Source organism: Camarhynchus parvulus, chromosome 4A (genome assembly GCF_901933205.1).
Source record: "Camarhynchus parvulus chromosome 4A, STF_HiC, whole genome shotgun sequence".
NCBI lineage: Eukaryota > Metazoa > Chordata > Aves > Passeriformes > Thraupidae > Camarhynchus > Camarhynchus parvulus.
Genome location: NC_044600.1, coordinates 8,978,097 through 8,994,821, shown reverse-complemented (window position 1 = coordinate 8,994,821; position 16,725 = coordinate 8,978,097). Strand labels below are relative to the sequence as shown.

Sequence of the window (16,725 nt, the reverse complement as noted above, 5' to 3'; positions counted from 1 at the left end):
CAGGACCTTTCACCTCCTGACACAGCAAAAGCTTATCTCTACTTCCCCCATGGCTAAGCTAGGCCAGAATGGTTTGTCTTGGGATGAATTACCTCAGCTGAAAACCCCTTCAGCCAGCAATAAACATCCTTCCTTGAGTGGTGGGAAAGGATAAGCCAAAAACAAGTGACTGACATACAAGCACTTTTTACAGCTATAAAAGACCACTATGATTTTCATGAAACCAGAAATCTCCTCTACACTCTCTGAGTGTGTAGAGAGGTCTCATCAATGTGGGGACATTCACATCAAGATTCTTCCCTGGGACTTAGAGAAATTAGGAGACTCTTTGCACACCACAATCATTTGTTGGTAAGTGACATTGGCTCTAATCTGTACTATTTCTTTGCTAGCTGTAACATGGGTACCTTTATTATTGTGTGCTGTATTTTTATCTAGTAGTAGTTCTTTTGTTTATCCTGTGTTGTAAGTAAGCCTGTTAAAACCTTGATTCTGTTTTCCTTATGTCTATTCAATAAATAATTCACGTTGTAATAGGCCTGATTGGTCATTATTAAGGACTTGAGAGAGAGAGTGGGTTTTGGGGTGCTGGCTGCCTCAATAAAGCTGCTGTCTAGTGCCAGAGAGCTGAGCAAGGCAGAGACTTGTCTAAGCTCTCCCCTTTCATTCCTAACAACCTCCCTCTTCCGACGCAGTCAAATGGAGAGGTAGAATTTGTGCATTTTCCAGTAGATTCAGCATTATAAATAAATGGATGATGTGACAACAATGTGAGCTGTCCCAGTTGAACCTCACCTTTGCATCTCTTAATTCCAACAGTATCTCCTAATTAGGAGTTCTCTCTATATGACATGTAGCTCAGCTGGTGTTTTAACTGCTCAGAAACACCTGCAATAGCTCTCCCTGGCCTCAGTTACCTGTTCTGAGTGCAACTGCAGGCTCCAGCCCAGCCTCCCCCTGCACACACACATAACAGGAAGACAGATGGGTCTGGACACTCATTTGTGATCATTAACACGCAGTACCTGTAAAAGATGACAAGTCATGTGTCAGCTGAAACATTTCACATTAATTGGAACAAAGTTCCCATCAAATATATTTTGATAATAGCCAATCTCTCAAGGATATTTTGCACCACACAGCGAGAACATGTTTGATGTCTTTCCTTGGAGGCAAGAAAGAGAACTAGAAGGCAAATGCAGCTACAGCCAGTGAAGAAAGACAAACAGAAAATAACAAAGAAACAGTTCTGTCTATGGAGATAAGCAATGAACCATGGAGCTCTGTCAACAGTGTAGATCCTGACACAGGTCTGTAGGTTCCAAAGGCTGCTATTGTTCCAGAGGGTCCTAGAGACACTATGAAGGATCAGTAGGAAATAGGAGATAACATTGCAGCCAATGAACATCTCCATGGACAGCGAGTCAGTACTCAAAGCTGAAATCTGGCAATACTCCCTATGAATACAGGAGTGCGTGTTTTAATACAAAACTAATACAAGGCCATTTGCAGTGATCTTAGAAGAATCAGTTCTCCTGCTCATTCCTACAACATGACTGAGCGTTTCCCTTGACTTTCCCCACTTAACTTCCATGTTAGGGCTGGCCCTTTCTCGGTTACAAGATTTGGTTTGTTCCCAGCCAATGGCAGAGTGACTTCAAATACTTATCCTCTGAAGTTCCTAAGAATAGTTTCATGTAGTAATTTGAGATAGATAGTTAACAGGAGTACATGTGTGTCTAAATGAGCTCCAAAATACTTCACAATCACTGTGGTGAGACCTTATGCATTACAATCCCATTTTAGTCTTTTTAACACCAAGCAACAACTTCAGAAGCCAGAGAGTCTCTCTGGGTTTGTAGCATGCTTTCCATGTTGCTTAGACTTTCTCTTCACTGATCTACTGCTGGATAAAAGCAATGTTGAAAAGACATTAAAGCAACAGTCAAGATCTGTAGCTACATTAGTCATTCTGTCAGAGACCTGGAAAGAACCTCACTGAAGTTAAGCAGGAAAACAATTTGTTGAAGCATCTGCTGAAGCAGTGAGTCGCAACTCATTCAAATCTCTCTAATGTACCTGATCAAGCAACTACTGAAGCCCTGAAAGCCACAATTGATTCTGCAAACAGGAGATGCTAAAAAAAGCTTTGAACTCATCTCTAGACTCTGGTATGTGATAAAAACCTGACTGTCCATATATTTACTCCTTTAAAGAAGTCAGGTGAGGAAATACAGGATGAGTGACGTTCCCCTAGTGCAGCAACAGAACTACCTGTACAAGCTGACAGTGCTCTCCTATCACTGTGTGTAATTGGCATTAGTTCCACTGAACTGAGCCATTTTGGACATGCATTAACCCAGCCAAAGGAATTATTTTGTAACAGTTTTACCTGAACCTCCACCAATTGTTCCCCAGGTCCAGAAGAGCTAAGCAATCAATCATCTCACAGGTCTTTTTGCCGAATATAACATTGTTAAGCATTGAATTCTACAGTACAGCCTAAAAAAAACCTTACCAAATAACTGAGGCATCTGAGGCACCCAGACAGGTGCCGTAAAATCCAGAGCACCTCAGCTGTAAATTGACTAATATAAAACCTGCTAAATTCATCCAGCCAGGATATACCTTACAAGATAGAGAAAAACTGTATAGGGCTTTATCCTAATCGATGTCTTGGCTTAAGGGTACAGTTTATCAGCTAACAAAGAGATAAAACTTGTAAAACCTTTTTTTTTTTCCCCCAAGAGGCAGGTGGAAAAAGGGAGCAAACTGTTGTTCTGTGATGCTTGTTCAAATCAGGTGTCAACTCCAAGTTCTTGACAATTGATGAAAGTGATTCTGACAATCTGGAGATCAGAATAATTATCACTGAAGAAAAGAAAAAGTTCTATCAGCTGTAAATAAGGTTTTTGGTTATTCTAAATATTAACTAATTTTGTGTGTGTTGTGCTGTCTGCCAGGGAGGCAGAGGAACGAGACATGTACCATGCTTTAAGCACAGTTTATTGTGTCGGATAGGAAATTTATGGCAGTATGTCCGGGATTTGTCCCTGGATATACCTCCAATACTGATATACTTGATATATATTTGATCCTAGATATACTTGGCTATATTTGATTTGACCGTGGATACAGTTTAAGGCCAGTTCTGCCTTTCCTTTACTATTCTGTCCCCAGTCATATACCTTCTCATTTAAAAGCAGAGTTTGTGCTGAAAAGTTGAACTTTTCCTGCCAGATATGGCTTGTGATGCATATTGAGCTCTGGATGGGAGTCCGAGGCGAGTTCTGAACTGCCAATCTTTGGGATAACAAAGGGCATAAAGATGGGTGATGCCAGCCAGGTGAATGGAAAGACAGACATCGCAGGAGCCCGGAACTGCCGATCTTTTTGGATAATAAAGGGGACGAGGACGGGCGCCAGTGAGGTGGATGGACAGAGAGACTGGGGCAGGGGTAGGGGACTGAGGAGGGAGAGCGACACTTGTGGGAGGGGGCATTGTGAAGGGATAAAAGCCCAGGGGTTGCTTAACTGGGATTCTCCTCGGAGGAACCAGCTCGAGCTGTTTAGGTGTTGTTGTGGGGGGAATAAATCTCTTTATGGGACGAGACATCCGAGACTGAGCTATGGGAAACCTGAGGTCGAACCGGTGAGGAAACCTGGTCCGACTGTGCGAGCGCGGTGTGGGGGGAGCCAAGCGGGGGACCCGTCGTGTGCCTGGGGCCGCCGTGAAGAGGCTTCTGTCCCAGCAGCGACTGTCCCTGGCGCTGGGAGCGTGACTGCCAAGGGTCAGAACGGTCCGAGTGGGAAGGTTCTCTAACACCGGCGCTGGCACGGCAGAGCCCGCGGCTGTCCCCGTCCCTGAGGGGAGCGGAGGGAGGCAGGGCCGTGAGGGAGGCAGGGCCGCGCCCGCACCGCCAGGCGGCGCCTCCGCCCCGCCGAGCGCGCGGAGCCCGGGGCGGCCGCGCGGCGCTTCCGGCGGCGCAGGAAGGGGGCGGCGCGCGCGGCTCCGGTGAGCGGCGGGAGCGGCGGGGCCGCGGTCGGGGAGCTCCGGGAGCTGCGGCGGGAGCGGCGGTACCGCCGGGGCCGCGGGTCCGGGAGTCTGGGGAGCTGCGGCGGCTCCGGCACCGAGCGCCGTGGAGCGGGGCAGGCGGGGACCGGGCTCCGGGAGGGCTCCCCGCGGGCCGCGTCAGCGCCCGAGCCCGTCCCGTGGCCTCTCGGTGCTGCGGGCGAGGAGACGGCGGGGCCGGGGCCGTGCGGTCACGGCAGCGGAGAGGGGCCGGGGTACAGGGCTCGTGTCGTACCATTACCGAGAGCTGCGACCGGGAACCTGGAGATCACCGCTTTCACCCGCCTCGTCCCGGTGCGGGAGATAAGGGAACTGCAGCTGGGTTTAGAGATTGAGGACTGCATTAGAACCGTATGGAACCTGCACTAGTGCGCTTATTCCTGTGAGTTCTTACAGTGCATCTCTTTTCTAGGAAAAATGATTTCCGAAAGCAGCTCCTTCATCAAGGGTGTGGTGCTTGGAGGAGTCTTCTGCATGTTGGTTACACTCCTCGGACACATTAAGGTGGGCCACGGGACCAAAGCACATCACCACGAGCATCATCACATCCAGGCTCCCAACAAGGAAGATGTCTTAAACCTCTCAGAAGGTGAACGTATGGAGCTTAGTAAAAACATCAATGTTTACTGTATCATCCTTGTCAAACCAAAAGATCTGGGGCACTGGGCTGCAGCAAGGGAGACCTGGAGCAAGCACTGTGACAAGGCAGAATTCTACAGCTCAGAAAAGGTCAAAGTGTTCGATTCTGTGGCCGTCAACACAAACGATATGTGGGCAATGATGCGGAAAGCTTACAAGATAACGTACGAACGCTATAAGGATGAATTCAGCTGGTTCTTCCTTGCATATCCAACAACATTTGCTATAATTGAAAATCTCAAGTATTTCTTACTGAAAAAGGACCCCTCTCAGCCTTTTTACATAGGCCACACTGTGAAATCTGGTGACCTTGAGTATGTAGATGGCGAGGGAGGGATCGTCTTAAGCATTGAGTCGCTAAGACGCCTCTCCCGTGTTCTTGAAGACCCTGACAAGTGCCCAGAGCAGGGAGGTATGATTTGGAAACTGGCAGAGGACAAACAGCTGGCAATCTGCCTGAAGTACGGCGGCGTGTTTGCCGAAAACGCTGAAGATTCCGAAGGGAAAGACGTCTTTAACACTAAATCCGTGGGGGCCCTCATCAAGGAGGCCATGTCCACGCACCCACAGCAGGTGGTGGACGGCTGCTGCTCCGACATGGCCATCACCTTCAGCGGGCTGGCCCCCAACCACATGCACGTGATGATGTACGGCGTGTACAGGCTCCGGCCCTACGGCCACTCCTACAGCGACGCCCTGGTCTTCCTGCCCCCTCCGGGCTCAGACAATGACTGATGGGGCCTCAGGGAAGGCCTGGAACCATGGAGCTGGCTCTTGTCACAACACACACAGTTGTACTGACACATTCTGGTACTGGTGTACAGGTTCTTTTGCACACTGAGGGTTGGTAAAGCTCTTCATTTTAAAAGTGGAAGGAGAATTTTTTTTCTAAATATTTTATAGAGAAATGTTTCTGGCTTTTGACAGTGCTGGAATGAAAATGATAAAAAGATGTTGATGTTTATTATAAAATGAAATTAAGTTTATAGGGGGGATTTGTACATGTAAATATTTATTAATGAAAACTGAAATGAACTTTAGTCTACTCTTAAAAATATATTTTTGCAAGACTTTGATTATTTCAGTTCTTCCAGGCATTTCTAGAATGTCTTTATATCTTTCTAAGTTGTACCAATAAAACTGACTACAGATTGAGTCTCAAAGACTGTAACTTTAAGCTATTTCTTTTACACTCAATACACACTCAATATCTTGAGCTTACATAGCACCTTCCACCTCATGTACAGCCTTCTAACAGCAGGAAGCAAGGCAACAAGAAATCTTGCAGCAGAGTAATATCAAGTGCCCTTTGGACTACTGTTTCTAAGCAGACAGAAGAAAACGATAAACTGTATTTGAATAGGTATTAACATGGTCAGGGAGTCTGTTAGCACAAGATTAATTGCTCATTTAAAATTTCACTCCATCTATAAGCATGTTAGAATAAAGGTTCAGTATTATTTTTGCTCCTGTTAGTGAATGCTAATAGTGTTTACAAGGAAGAAGTTGGTTAATTGTCAGTACAATTTGATGTTTGGTTTAGGGTTTTTTCATGCTTTTTTTTTTTAACAATAGAGTGCACTCAGTTTTACACAAGTTCCTGGGTCACACTCCTATCCACCCACAGCCTGTGCAAACAGCACTTCAGTACTTACTCCATTTAGAATTCAGTGACCTGACATGAATGGGTGTTTCAAGACTTGAGGAAGGTATTACATCCATCTGTAACATCTGTGACTGTCACAGGCTTTGTTGGTATTACAATATCCATAAAACACAGGAGCAGACTCTGTTCTCTCACCTTTAACCAAGCAGTTGTAACACCCTACCCTGAGCTGCAGGTGGGCAGATGGGGAAGTGAAACAGCTGCTTCAGAGCTGATGAGACTATCCACATCTTGGGTTGTTTGTTTTAAGCATCAGGTTTTTGACAAGGTAAGACAACTGCTCAGACCCCCACACAGGCTCCCACAGCTCAGCTGCTATTTGAAAGGTGAGACAAGAAGCACCTTCTCATCCCCCCATCTGTCAGAGCTCAGCTGACAGCAATACAATTGCTGCCAAAACCTAGGTAAAACTTGTACCTTTGATGTTTTGCTAACCTGGTATATAAATTAAGCCTGATTTGACTTGTATCTCCTTACAGATTAATACAGCTGCAAAAACTTAGACAAAACCAGATAAAGCAAGCAAAACTTTCAGTGTTTGATTATTAAAAACAGTTCTGACCCCCTGCAGCAACAGCAGTCATAGGAGAATGAGAGTGAACAATTCCAACAAGAAAAAAATCTTGTTTGTCACAGATTTGAAGTGCTGAGGACAACAGGAAGAGATAAGATGGAAGCAAACCACAAAAGGCAAGATTAGCTCATTTTACACAAAAAAAACACCAACACTGAAGAATTAGCTGATTTCCCATAGTACCAGAAATCAATACATTTACAATGAAATCTTTAAGATGCACAGAAATGTTCACCAGCATTCTGAAGTTCTGAGGTATGATCAGAACTCTTTCTGCAACACTGCTTAAATTTTGTCTTCCTACATTGATAGTTTCAGATTTACCCTATCATTTTCAGAAGTACAGTCTTGTAAATAATTTTACAGAATTTCAAAAGCAGCATTCCTTCTGCCATGTCTTAATCTGGCTTTAGAATCAGCTGGAGAACACCTTGGCTACTATCATCTGTAAAGGTCCAGGGTGGGGAAACCAAGCCTGCAGAACAGCACCAAGACAAGGCACTGGCACACAAAGTTACATTCTGCTGCTGTAAAATGCATGTGTTAGAATAAAGACTTGAAATATTAATAAATGCTTCCAGAGACAGTTATGAGTGGTAGACCTTAAAAGTTTCCTTAATTTATTACAGTTTTCCATTTTTCCATAGGCATAGCTTTGGGTATGCTGAACAAAGGACTGGGTTATCCAGACAGACACACAGTGCTCCTGAACCCCTTCTGTAGCTGTACAGAGACGTGTGGCAGTGTGCACAAGCTGAGAGCTCTTCAAGTTCCACCTGAAAAAGTTGCTCCTGGCTAAACTCAAAAACATGTTTTGCTGTCATGCCTTTATTTAACAGTGATTTTGTTTTTGCTCCTAAAATAAGGCGGCACACAGGGAGTAGAGAGCATCAGGCACCAGGGTGGCACACGCTTCACTGGCAGTGTGCCCACCAGTACTACAAACTCCTCTAGAAGGAGAGCAGTATCAAAGTGTTGGCAGGTAGAAATCTGAACACACATACAGTCTTCAGATATGAGCCACCATAAAAGAATTTCTAACCCACATATCAGTCTGAGTTCATAAATCCTATACAGACAAATGCATATTAAAAAGAGAAACTCCTTAAGTAAAATGAAGTTAATGCTCTTAATAAGTTAAAAAATAATGTCCAAAAACCTGATTTCTCCACATTCAAGAAACTAGGTAGACTAACAAGGTGTCAAGAAAAAATCTGAAATGCTTCAGAAGTTTTGTAAACCATATTTATATTTCACACACACTTTATATTACGCTTTTAGAAGAGCACAAAAATGTAAACATTTCTTGGCTTTTTCCTCCTTTCCATTTGAAATAGTCTACTCACAGTCCATGCAGAGTCTTTCATCAAATATCTTCAGTCACTGAAGACTCAGGTTTAAGACAAAACAAAATAACTGTAATAAAAAGAAATCTAGAAAACTATTGTAGCCTAACACTACTTTTGCATTCAACTGATTTATTTAGCATAGCCACAGAACAAAATAATTTGTACATTCAGTCACATTAAAAACAAGGAATTACAAAGCAGTCCACATTTAATCTAAGTGCATTCCTTTGGAGTAACAGTTCCTGTTGTTTCACTTGTACGTCTTCATATGCCAAAGGCCATCATTTAAATAGTGGATATTCTCAATACCAATCCCTTTGTTGACCTTCTCACTGTAGGAGGAAAAACATACAGAAGTATTAGCTAGGTTAAATACGAGAGCACTACAAAATACATTATTTCAAGTAGAAACTGCAACATTTGTCAACTGGAAGGGGAAAGCTACCAACCACAAAGTCTTTATCTTCCACAACAGGTGGACAAGAAACAATATTTGTTATTACATGTGCCCACATAGCTGACTGATAAGAGGACAATATTTGCCTTCCACGTTTTTTCAACAGCTTTCCGCAGTATTTTTACTACTTCTTTGTGGGACACAGTGTTTCAGACAACACTTCTGCTACTTTTCTCCATTTTACCATTTCTCCATCAAAGTAGCACAGCAGTTGTGCACCTCTCCTCCAAGCACAGGATGTGGTACAAGATGACTGGAATGTAGAATCTAACAAGTTCTGGTTCCAAGTGTGCCAATGACACAATCAAATGCAGGTAAGCTGCCTCACTTCTAGTTGCAGGTCATCTACCCACTTCATAAAAAATTAAAAATGCTAAATTTATTTGCCAAGGACATTCAGCTTGTTAGAGACATACTATCCTCCATAGTATTGACTATCTTTTGAGTCATGTCATCTTTTAAAAATATTACTGGTTTCTGTCTGTTTATTTTTCCAGTTAAAAAAAGACACCAATGAACTAGTTTTGCACAATAAACAAAACAAACCTCTTTTTGGGAGCGAGAACAGGTTTTACAATTTACTCTATTTACACCAAGTGTTCTATTACCTACACAACCTGTCCAAAAGTATCAGGGAGGGAAATGCTGCTAACACAATATTAACATATTATATGGAGTAATTACACCAAGAGATTGAAATCCCACTGCCTAAACCAGAAAATTGTGGAACAATGTGACACAAAAAAAGCAGCTAACAGGCTGCAGAGAGGAGTATCATTTCATTTTCCTCTCCAGTTCATGTTGCTTCTCACAGGAACAGGATATTCAGATGCAAGGCTGGTGGATTTGAAGTTAGGTATACAAAGGACCTTGGTTTGCAATGATCACAGTGTGTCACTGCTCTCTCAGGACTGGGACACAGGAAGCTTTTCTTTACACTTACTCTTGGAGTCTTTTGAAGTATCACAAAGAATCCTGAAGAACAGAATTCCTCAACAGCTACAGCAGGTCCAAATCCAGGTTTCAGCAGTCCCACTCTATCCCTGTCTTCCAAGACACTTCCCCCATCTCTGCCTCGTGTGACTATTATGACTTAGGACAGGCTTGTTGGGAGTTAACCACACAAAAAAGACTGACTTGTTTCCACCAAAAAAGCTTCCTCACTGCCCCAAGTGACAGACAGGTCTGGAAACCAACACAGCCTGCTGGGTGCACCTCACATCCTACAAGATGTTAACAGAACTTAAAATAACAAAGTGATTTAGCTACTTATGATTTAGCACTATCTGAAAGCCAAGAACAACTAACATCCATTTTCATTTTCTGTATCTCTTTTCCTTCTCAAATAGTTTTCTGTTTATCCCAAGCAGAACTCTAAATTTCACAAGAGGCTCAGCTAAGTTAGTCAGCACATCAAGCAGGAATGCTGAGCTACTTGTGGGTACACGAAGAAAAAGAGCAGGCCACAGAGAAAAAAAAAAAGCCTGGACAGGCAACCAAGATCCAGCAGGACTTGAGTCTCTGCTGTCCCTGCAGACAGAAGTCTCTTCAATGTTTTCAATCCTCTCAAATCCAAATTACATCTCTTGCCTAGCCCAGGTAGTACTCTGTACTCAACACACGCTGCAACAGCAATGCAGTAAGCTTGACAGTGGTGCTTATACTCCAAACTAACATAAGAATAATAACATGGGACAGGTTATAGTTCAGCTTTTAAAACACTTACATGTCCTCAGCTGACATCTTCATTACTCCCACACACAATGCATGTTGTTTCCCCTCTGCCATAATTGCCTACAAATTACTGCTAAGGAAAACAGAGTTATTTTTAAACTATTTCAGAAAAGTCAAAGCAATATGAAGAAATTACTTCCAAAAACACTTTCAAAAGCCAGTGTTGAACTTTTAATCCTTTAGTAATTCTAGAGTTCCAGTTCTTAAAGATAAGCAAAACAATGCACTGAATTTAACAATTGAATCAGTGTGTAGAACAAAGCATGCATTTATGAACTTGGAACAGCAATTACAGAAAAAATCTCCCAGTGCTAAATTTCTTCCTTTGTGTCTAACAAAGAGATGACAGTCTCTGCCTTTCTGGAACAAAACAGCACATGTTTGTGGGGCCATTTTAGATTCCAAGGCACAGAAGAATTGAGACACCCATTTAAAAACCACAAGTACTGAAATCACATGTGTCCTTTTCAGAGTTTAGCAACACGTGATGTTAACTGCTGATCTTTCCTATAGCATCCAACTAACAACAAAAGCAGGACAGCTTGGTGTTATAAATGCTGTATTTGTTCAGGGCTCTTTTCTCAGTAATATAAGGAGTGAATTAGCATACTTTCCTCATTTTACATACACTAATTTCAGACACAGAGAGCAAGTCCTGACTGCAGTAAAGCTGATCCTACTCCCTTTCCTAATTCCCTATGAATAGGAGAATTCTTCTGAAGGGAATACAAGATTGACTAACATGGCAGGGCACAAATTACACTGCACCTCATCTACTTTTCCATTCTGCATAAAATCACTAAGGAGCTCCACTTACCAACGAGATTAATGGAACAGCAGCCCACCCAACAGGACAGCAGGAATAGTTATGTGGTTTGGAACATACAGTAAGTGAAAAAATATGAACAACTTTAACCTTGCCAAGCAATATCTAAACCTGTGCAGCTCCTTTCTGATTACTAGTTATTTCATGAAATCAAATTAAAACCCAAAGTAATACAGATAATAATCAACTGAGAACACAAGAACAGAAATGTAACTCATCTCACAGTGAGCAATAATTCATATTTAAGAAGGATACAACAACAGTGTCAACAGCAGCAGGGTAAAGCTTTGCTCCAGGAGATGTCAGGCCAGGGCACATTATATTAGCTCCACTCAGGACGAATTTAATGGCGCCTTTATCAACCTGCTGATGCGGGAGAATAAATGGGTCTAGGAGGGGAAAGACACAGCATTGCCATTAATACAGCACCAGCACAACATGAACAGCTCATTATAAAGTCAGTTTAAACAGGGCAATTAGATATAGTGTCCTGCAAGGGTAGGAAGTTTGAGAAACAACTACCTGAGCTCCTGCTGGGTGGTACCATCCCAAAAGGACACAAATACTGACCCAAAGGGACAAAAATACTGAGCCAAAGGGACACAAATACTGTCCTCCCAGATTACATCTTTTATCTGAGAACCAAAGGTAATCCAGCACTTCAGGCTATGGCTCCTGCACACTCACAGACCCATAGACTGAGCAAGAATTTTTCCGTAGGAAAAACAACCACACAAGTGCCCATCCTAAGACATCTTAAAATCAAGGGGTCTTAAATCCTGCAAAGTCCATGTACTCTAACAAATTACTCCAATATGAAAGAAAAACAGTTCAACGTTAACAGAACAAAAAAGGCAAACAAAGACAAAATTCATGAAAGCTGTCAGCTTTCCAAGCCATCCTTCAAGTGCAGGCACACTCCTGAAGCATTTCCAACACCAAGATGTGACTGAATAACATTCTTTGGGATTCAAAACAGAGTAACACAATCAAGCAGAACAGCAAGAAAAAAAATGCAAGAGTAAATTGTGAAAAGTAAAAAGCATGCAGCCCAAGTTCCTACAGGAGACAGATATACATCATTAAACTCAGGAAGACAGATATTTTTCTAGTAAGAACTTACAAGTATTTGTATAACAAGACTTGAAAGAAAAAAGATAGGGACCAACAACAGTAAATTTATATCTCTGTCCTAAGGGAGCCTCTCAAGATTTTTTTAGAGCTTTACACAATTTAATTCTTACTTAAGTTCAGATTGCTTAGCATATAGCATGGAAGCAATTAACATAGACACGTGAAATAGAAAATAAATTCAAGTTAAGAAAGCATACTGTGTCTTTAACATCTATTCTGGAATACGCATATGCATGGAATATATGGAATGGAAGCTCCTTTTAATTTGTTTCTACAGATGTCCTGTGGAATCACACTGTCACCCTTCTCTTCCCAGCACAGCCACCCTCAGGAAACTTACATTTGTGAAGCAACCTTAGCGTCGGGTAAAAAATCCCTTCTCTTTGCCTGAAGAACAGCAACTCCCCATTCACAGTGAGGATTTCTATATGTTCATGACTGCAAGATTTAATAAAAAAAAAAGAAAATCCAAGTGCTACTTAACCCTTTTATGCTTTAAATACAGTATTTTACTTAATGGAGTGTGGTCTATCTTAGCACCTGAGAATAAAAACAGTCAATTAGTAACAACATTTAAAACTAAAAATATTATCTTTTTGTATGACTTGTTCTTCAGCAGTGGTCTCCTTCTTCCCCCTTTGAGAAAGAAGAAACCTACTGACAAAATACACAAACAGCATTTCCTTGCCATTGCTTTCTGAATGCAATACAAACAGTGAATAATGAGAAGGAATCAGCAAAAATGTACTACTATCTATTTAAAAAAAAGGAAAATAATCAAGATAATCCATGGAAGCCCAAAAATAATACAAAATGTTACTAACAGGAATCCAAACAATTTTGAGCTTCTATGTGCATAAAGCTGAATGCTTCCCTTCAATAACAGGCTGATCCTTGGAGACACCCTGAATACACTGCACCTGAGCTACTAGGAAGCATTTTTAAGTTCCTCAAGCATCCTACTAGCACATGCCTTTAAAGTACAATGAGCACGTGCCAACTTTCCACTCTGGCCATAACAAGGACTACTAGTTATTAAGAGATGATGGATGCCTATCAAAGGTGGTAGGCTTATTTACTGTACAAAGGAAACAAAGGAAGCAATCCTAGCATCTTGAAAGCAAAGTTTAAGAGAAGAGATACTTACCATCTTACTATTTTGACTGGATCTTTCTTTGGCATGATTTGGTTTAGCCATGGTTCAATAACAGGAAACTGGTCTATCAGTTGATTCTTGATGCCTTTAATAACGGAAGTCTTCAGCTGGATACAGTTTGATACATTCTCCTTTTCATCAAATCTGTAGAGTGAAAGTATTTTAGAAATGCACAAAAGATGTATTTTTCAGGAGCTGTCTTCAGAAGTGTTTATAAATTCACTACAGAAGTCTAGTAGCAGACTGACTGTCCAACTTTCAAGCGCAGGATTTCATTAATATCAAATTTGTCCCCGGGGAACACCTGGGCTGGGGGAAGGCAGGAGGTCCCCCCTTAGTAGCCTGTCTTCATCCCTAAACTTTTTGTACGGCCACAGCCCATGTTCAGTCTCACAGATAAACCCTGGCCCACGGCGCTATTTTATCCAACTCCAAGAGAACTCTGCCGGTAACACAAACACCCACAGCCCTGCTCCGATGCGAACCCTCCAAGTCCACCACAGAAACACGACCAGCGCCCTGTACCAGCCGACGTTGGGATAAGTTAATGACTCAGCTCCATTTACCGAGCGAGTGCCCTGGGCAAAGCCGAGGGCTGCGGGCGGCGGGGCCCAAGGAGGCCGCGGGGCCGCTCCCGCCAGCGCAGCGCCGAGCCCGGGGCTGAGGGGGCGCCGGGCCCCTTCCCTCCCCTCCCTTCCCCCGCGCCCCCAGCCCGGCCGCACTCACTTCTTGAACATCCTGCGGGCGGGCAGGCCGGGGCCGGCGGCGGGCGGGCAGCCACAGCCTCGGCGCTGCTCACACGCGGCTCCGGCCGGGCCGTGCCTCGCTCCGCGCCCGCCGGAAGCGCCGCTCCATCCCCGCGGAACGGGCGGGGCCGGCCGGCAGCGCCGGGGCGGTGCCTGTGCCGCCCGCCTCGGCATCGCCCCCTGCCCACCGCTGCCCCGCGCACAACGCTGTATTATTGTTGTTATTATTATTATTGGGCTTTCACAGCCACCGGCTGCCTGGTACTTACAGGCACGGCGATGTTTTCCCAGGTAATGTATCGATTTTTGGTAAAATAAGAAGAGCGAAGTGCTAATAGCTACTGGCATTATTTAAACACAAAATATATTTAACGGGAAAAAACACAGCCATCTTCAAACTAGCGGAGCAGAAGCTATCCTCGCGACAGCTTCAGAGAAGGACACAAGATACTGTCAACAGCAATCTGGGGGGGAAATAGAGTTCTTGTCAAACAGCAGATACTGGAGCCGGGCAGGGAATCGGGCCCAGGTGACAGTGCCACATCTTCAAGGAGGGGAGGGAGCAGAAGCCTGGCTTGCAGAGAAGATCTCGGCTGCCAGGCAGACAGATGGATTCTAGTGGAGACGGCCATCCATAGTGTTTATTAGAATCAAATTAGGTTTTGCCATCACGATGCAACAATTGTGAATAGAAAGCCATAGGCAGACAGAATTTACCACACTGTTTTTTCACTCATTGAGGAGCAGACCTGTGTTTGTTCTTCAGGCTGGTGTTTGCTATATAAATAGACATGCAGGTGATCACCCAGTTTCTTTTAGAGTCAGGGAAATGCCACCACTGGCATAAAGGGGAGGGAGGAGTGGACATAAAACACCAGGTTACCATTGTGCTAACAACTGAGTTCTTTTTTCCATACAAAACAATTTAATCACCTTTGAAACTATACACATAATTAAAACCTAATACTTAAAAGTTACATCAGCCAAACAAAGTAAAACCAAGCTTTATACATGGTATCATTTAAATAGTGCACTACAGCTTTGGGAAAACCACACTAATAACTTTTTAAAAGGATAAGAATTAACTATAGCATTACATAAATAGTCAAGCATTTCATTCATGAATGCCACCTTCATCTACTTTGTAGCATCATTAAAAATACTGAGTGATGATCAAGAATTTAATTTTAACTGAAACACAGTGACACTGCTCATCCCCAGGATTAGAAAATGAGAATGGGAGTTAATCACACTGACAAACTATTCCATATGTTCTGGTGATCCTCAGAAAAGTTTTCATCACATAATACTTTGCTATGCAAACAACATTTTTTTTTAATGTAATGAAAAGTTCATCATATTCTATCTCAAATTATAGAAACAAAAGGTAAACTTCTACCCTTCTTGAGAAAGCACATCTCACTGAAGTCACCTCAGCCACTGTTTTCACACCTGCCTAAAACAGCAGGATTAGGCCCAAATTTTCAAATATTGCCTTGGTCAAGAGGAAGGTCTTACCTCTACACTTCTGCTAACTTAAAGCACTGTTACTGTTCAGCCTCAACACCAAAAGGCTGGAGACATTTGCTCTGGTTGCAGGGTCACTTTTAAGTACCAAAATTTTAAAAGCATGGTACCTTGACAAGACTGACAAAGTAAGGGGAACATCCAGCAACTCCTCTGACAGAAACCATCCCTCAGGATCACATGCTAAATAGAAAGGACTTAGGATTTCACCTCCCCCATAAGTTTTGGTAGAAAAGGGGGAAAATCCATCACACCTGGCTTCTTCCTGGATCCTCAGAACATCACCTTGCCTCCACCTGCTCTCTCATATCCAAAAGCTGAATATTCTAACTGATGGGACAAACTCATTGACTGTCCTGGCCCTGAATGATTGCACAGACAGCAACTTCAGGAAAAGGGACTCTTACTCATGTCTTTTTTACAAATCCAATCCTTTCAATGAACCAAGAATATGTAGAAATTTGGCATCTCTCACATCTCTAGACTTCATATCTAATTTGGCTTAAGTGAACATGACAGTAATGGGGAACAGAGCAAAACTTTCCGGCATACTCGCCTAAGTTTTATTTACTTAGCAAACCTGTTTATTTCTGTTACATCTGACTCGGAATGTAATTTAGTAGCCTTGGGAACCATACAACCTGTTCTAAAGCCAGTCAAAACCAGACTGAAGCTTTGTTTTGCTGGTTTTTTTCAAATGTACTTTTCTACACATCACAAGCATGACCTTCCTGGCCTCAGGAGTTGTCTGACAGTGACTCAGTCATAAAACATACTCCAGAAGAGCCTCAGTAACATTACATTCCTATCTCTATGTACCAGTTTCTGTCAAGATAAGTTAGCCC

The 16,725-nt window shown here is 42.9% G+C and overlaps 3 protein-coding genes across 4 annotated transcripts; 1 reads left to right on the top strand and 2 right to left on the bottom strand.

The window, feature by feature from the left end:
* Window positions 1–3,569: 3,569 nt before the first annotated feature.
* On the bottom strand, window positions 3,570–4,310 carry LOC115914989 (translation initiation factor IF-2-like). Its single transcript, XM_030967899.1, has one exon. The coding sequence runs from the start codon at window positions 4,308–4,310 to the stop codon at window positions 3,570–3,572; it is 741 nt and encodes a 246-aa protein (XP_030823759.1).
* Window positions 3,968–6,110, top strand: C1GALT1C1 (C1GALT1 specific chaperone 1). 2 transcript variants are annotated; one of them, XM_030967609.1, is made up of 2 exons: window positions 3,968–4,015; window positions 4,485–6,110. In XM_030967609.1, exon 2 carries the CDS (start codon window positions 4,490–4,492, stop codon window positions 5,444–5,446), a length of 957 nt encoding a protein of 318 aa, XP_030823469.1. In that variant the 5' UTR covers window positions 3,968–4,015; window positions 4,485–4,489; the 3' UTR covers window positions 5,447–6,110. The 2 variants fall into 2 exon arrangements, with proteins under 2 accessions (XP_030823469.1, XP_030823470.1); XM_030967610.1 differs by lacking the exon at window positions 3,968–4,015 and adding an exon at window positions 4,034–4,077.
* Window positions 6,111–7,557: 1,447 nt separating this feature from the next.
* MCTS1 (MCTS1 re-initiation and release factor) lies at window positions 7,558–14,459 on the bottom strand. The gene is made up of 6 exons (XM_030967845.1): window positions 14,334–14,459; window positions 13,599–13,751; window positions 12,792–12,889; window positions 11,573–11,706; window positions 10,484–10,551; window positions 7,558–8,632 (listed from the first exon to the last, which is right to left on the bottom strand). Exons 1-6 carry the CDS (start codon window positions 14,342–14,344, stop codon window positions 8,551–8,553), a joined length of 546 nt encoding a protein of 181 aa, XP_030823705.1. The 5' UTR covers window positions 14,345–14,459; the 3' UTR covers window positions 7,558–8,550.
* Window positions 14,460–16,725: the final 2,266 nt, after the last annotated feature.

Coding starts and splice junctions, on each gene's coding strand:
- LOC115914989 (XM_030967899.1), bottom strand. CDS start 4,310: ATGGTACGACACGAGCCCTGTACCCCGGCCCCTCTCCGCTGCCGTGAC.
- C1GALT1C1 (XM_030967609.1), top strand. CDS start 4,490: ATGATTTCCGAAAGCAGCTCCTTCATCAAGGGTGTGGTGCTTGGAGGA.
- MCTS1 (XM_030967845.1), bottom strand. Junction 12,890..13,598: donor CCAGTCAAAATAGTAAGATG/GTAAGTATCTCT, acceptor TAAATCTTGCAG/TCATGAACATATAGAAATCC. Junction 8,633..10,483: donor AAGATGTCAGCTGAGGACAT/GTAAGTGTTTTA, acceptor TTCCTCCTACAG/TGAGAAGGTCAACAAAGGGA.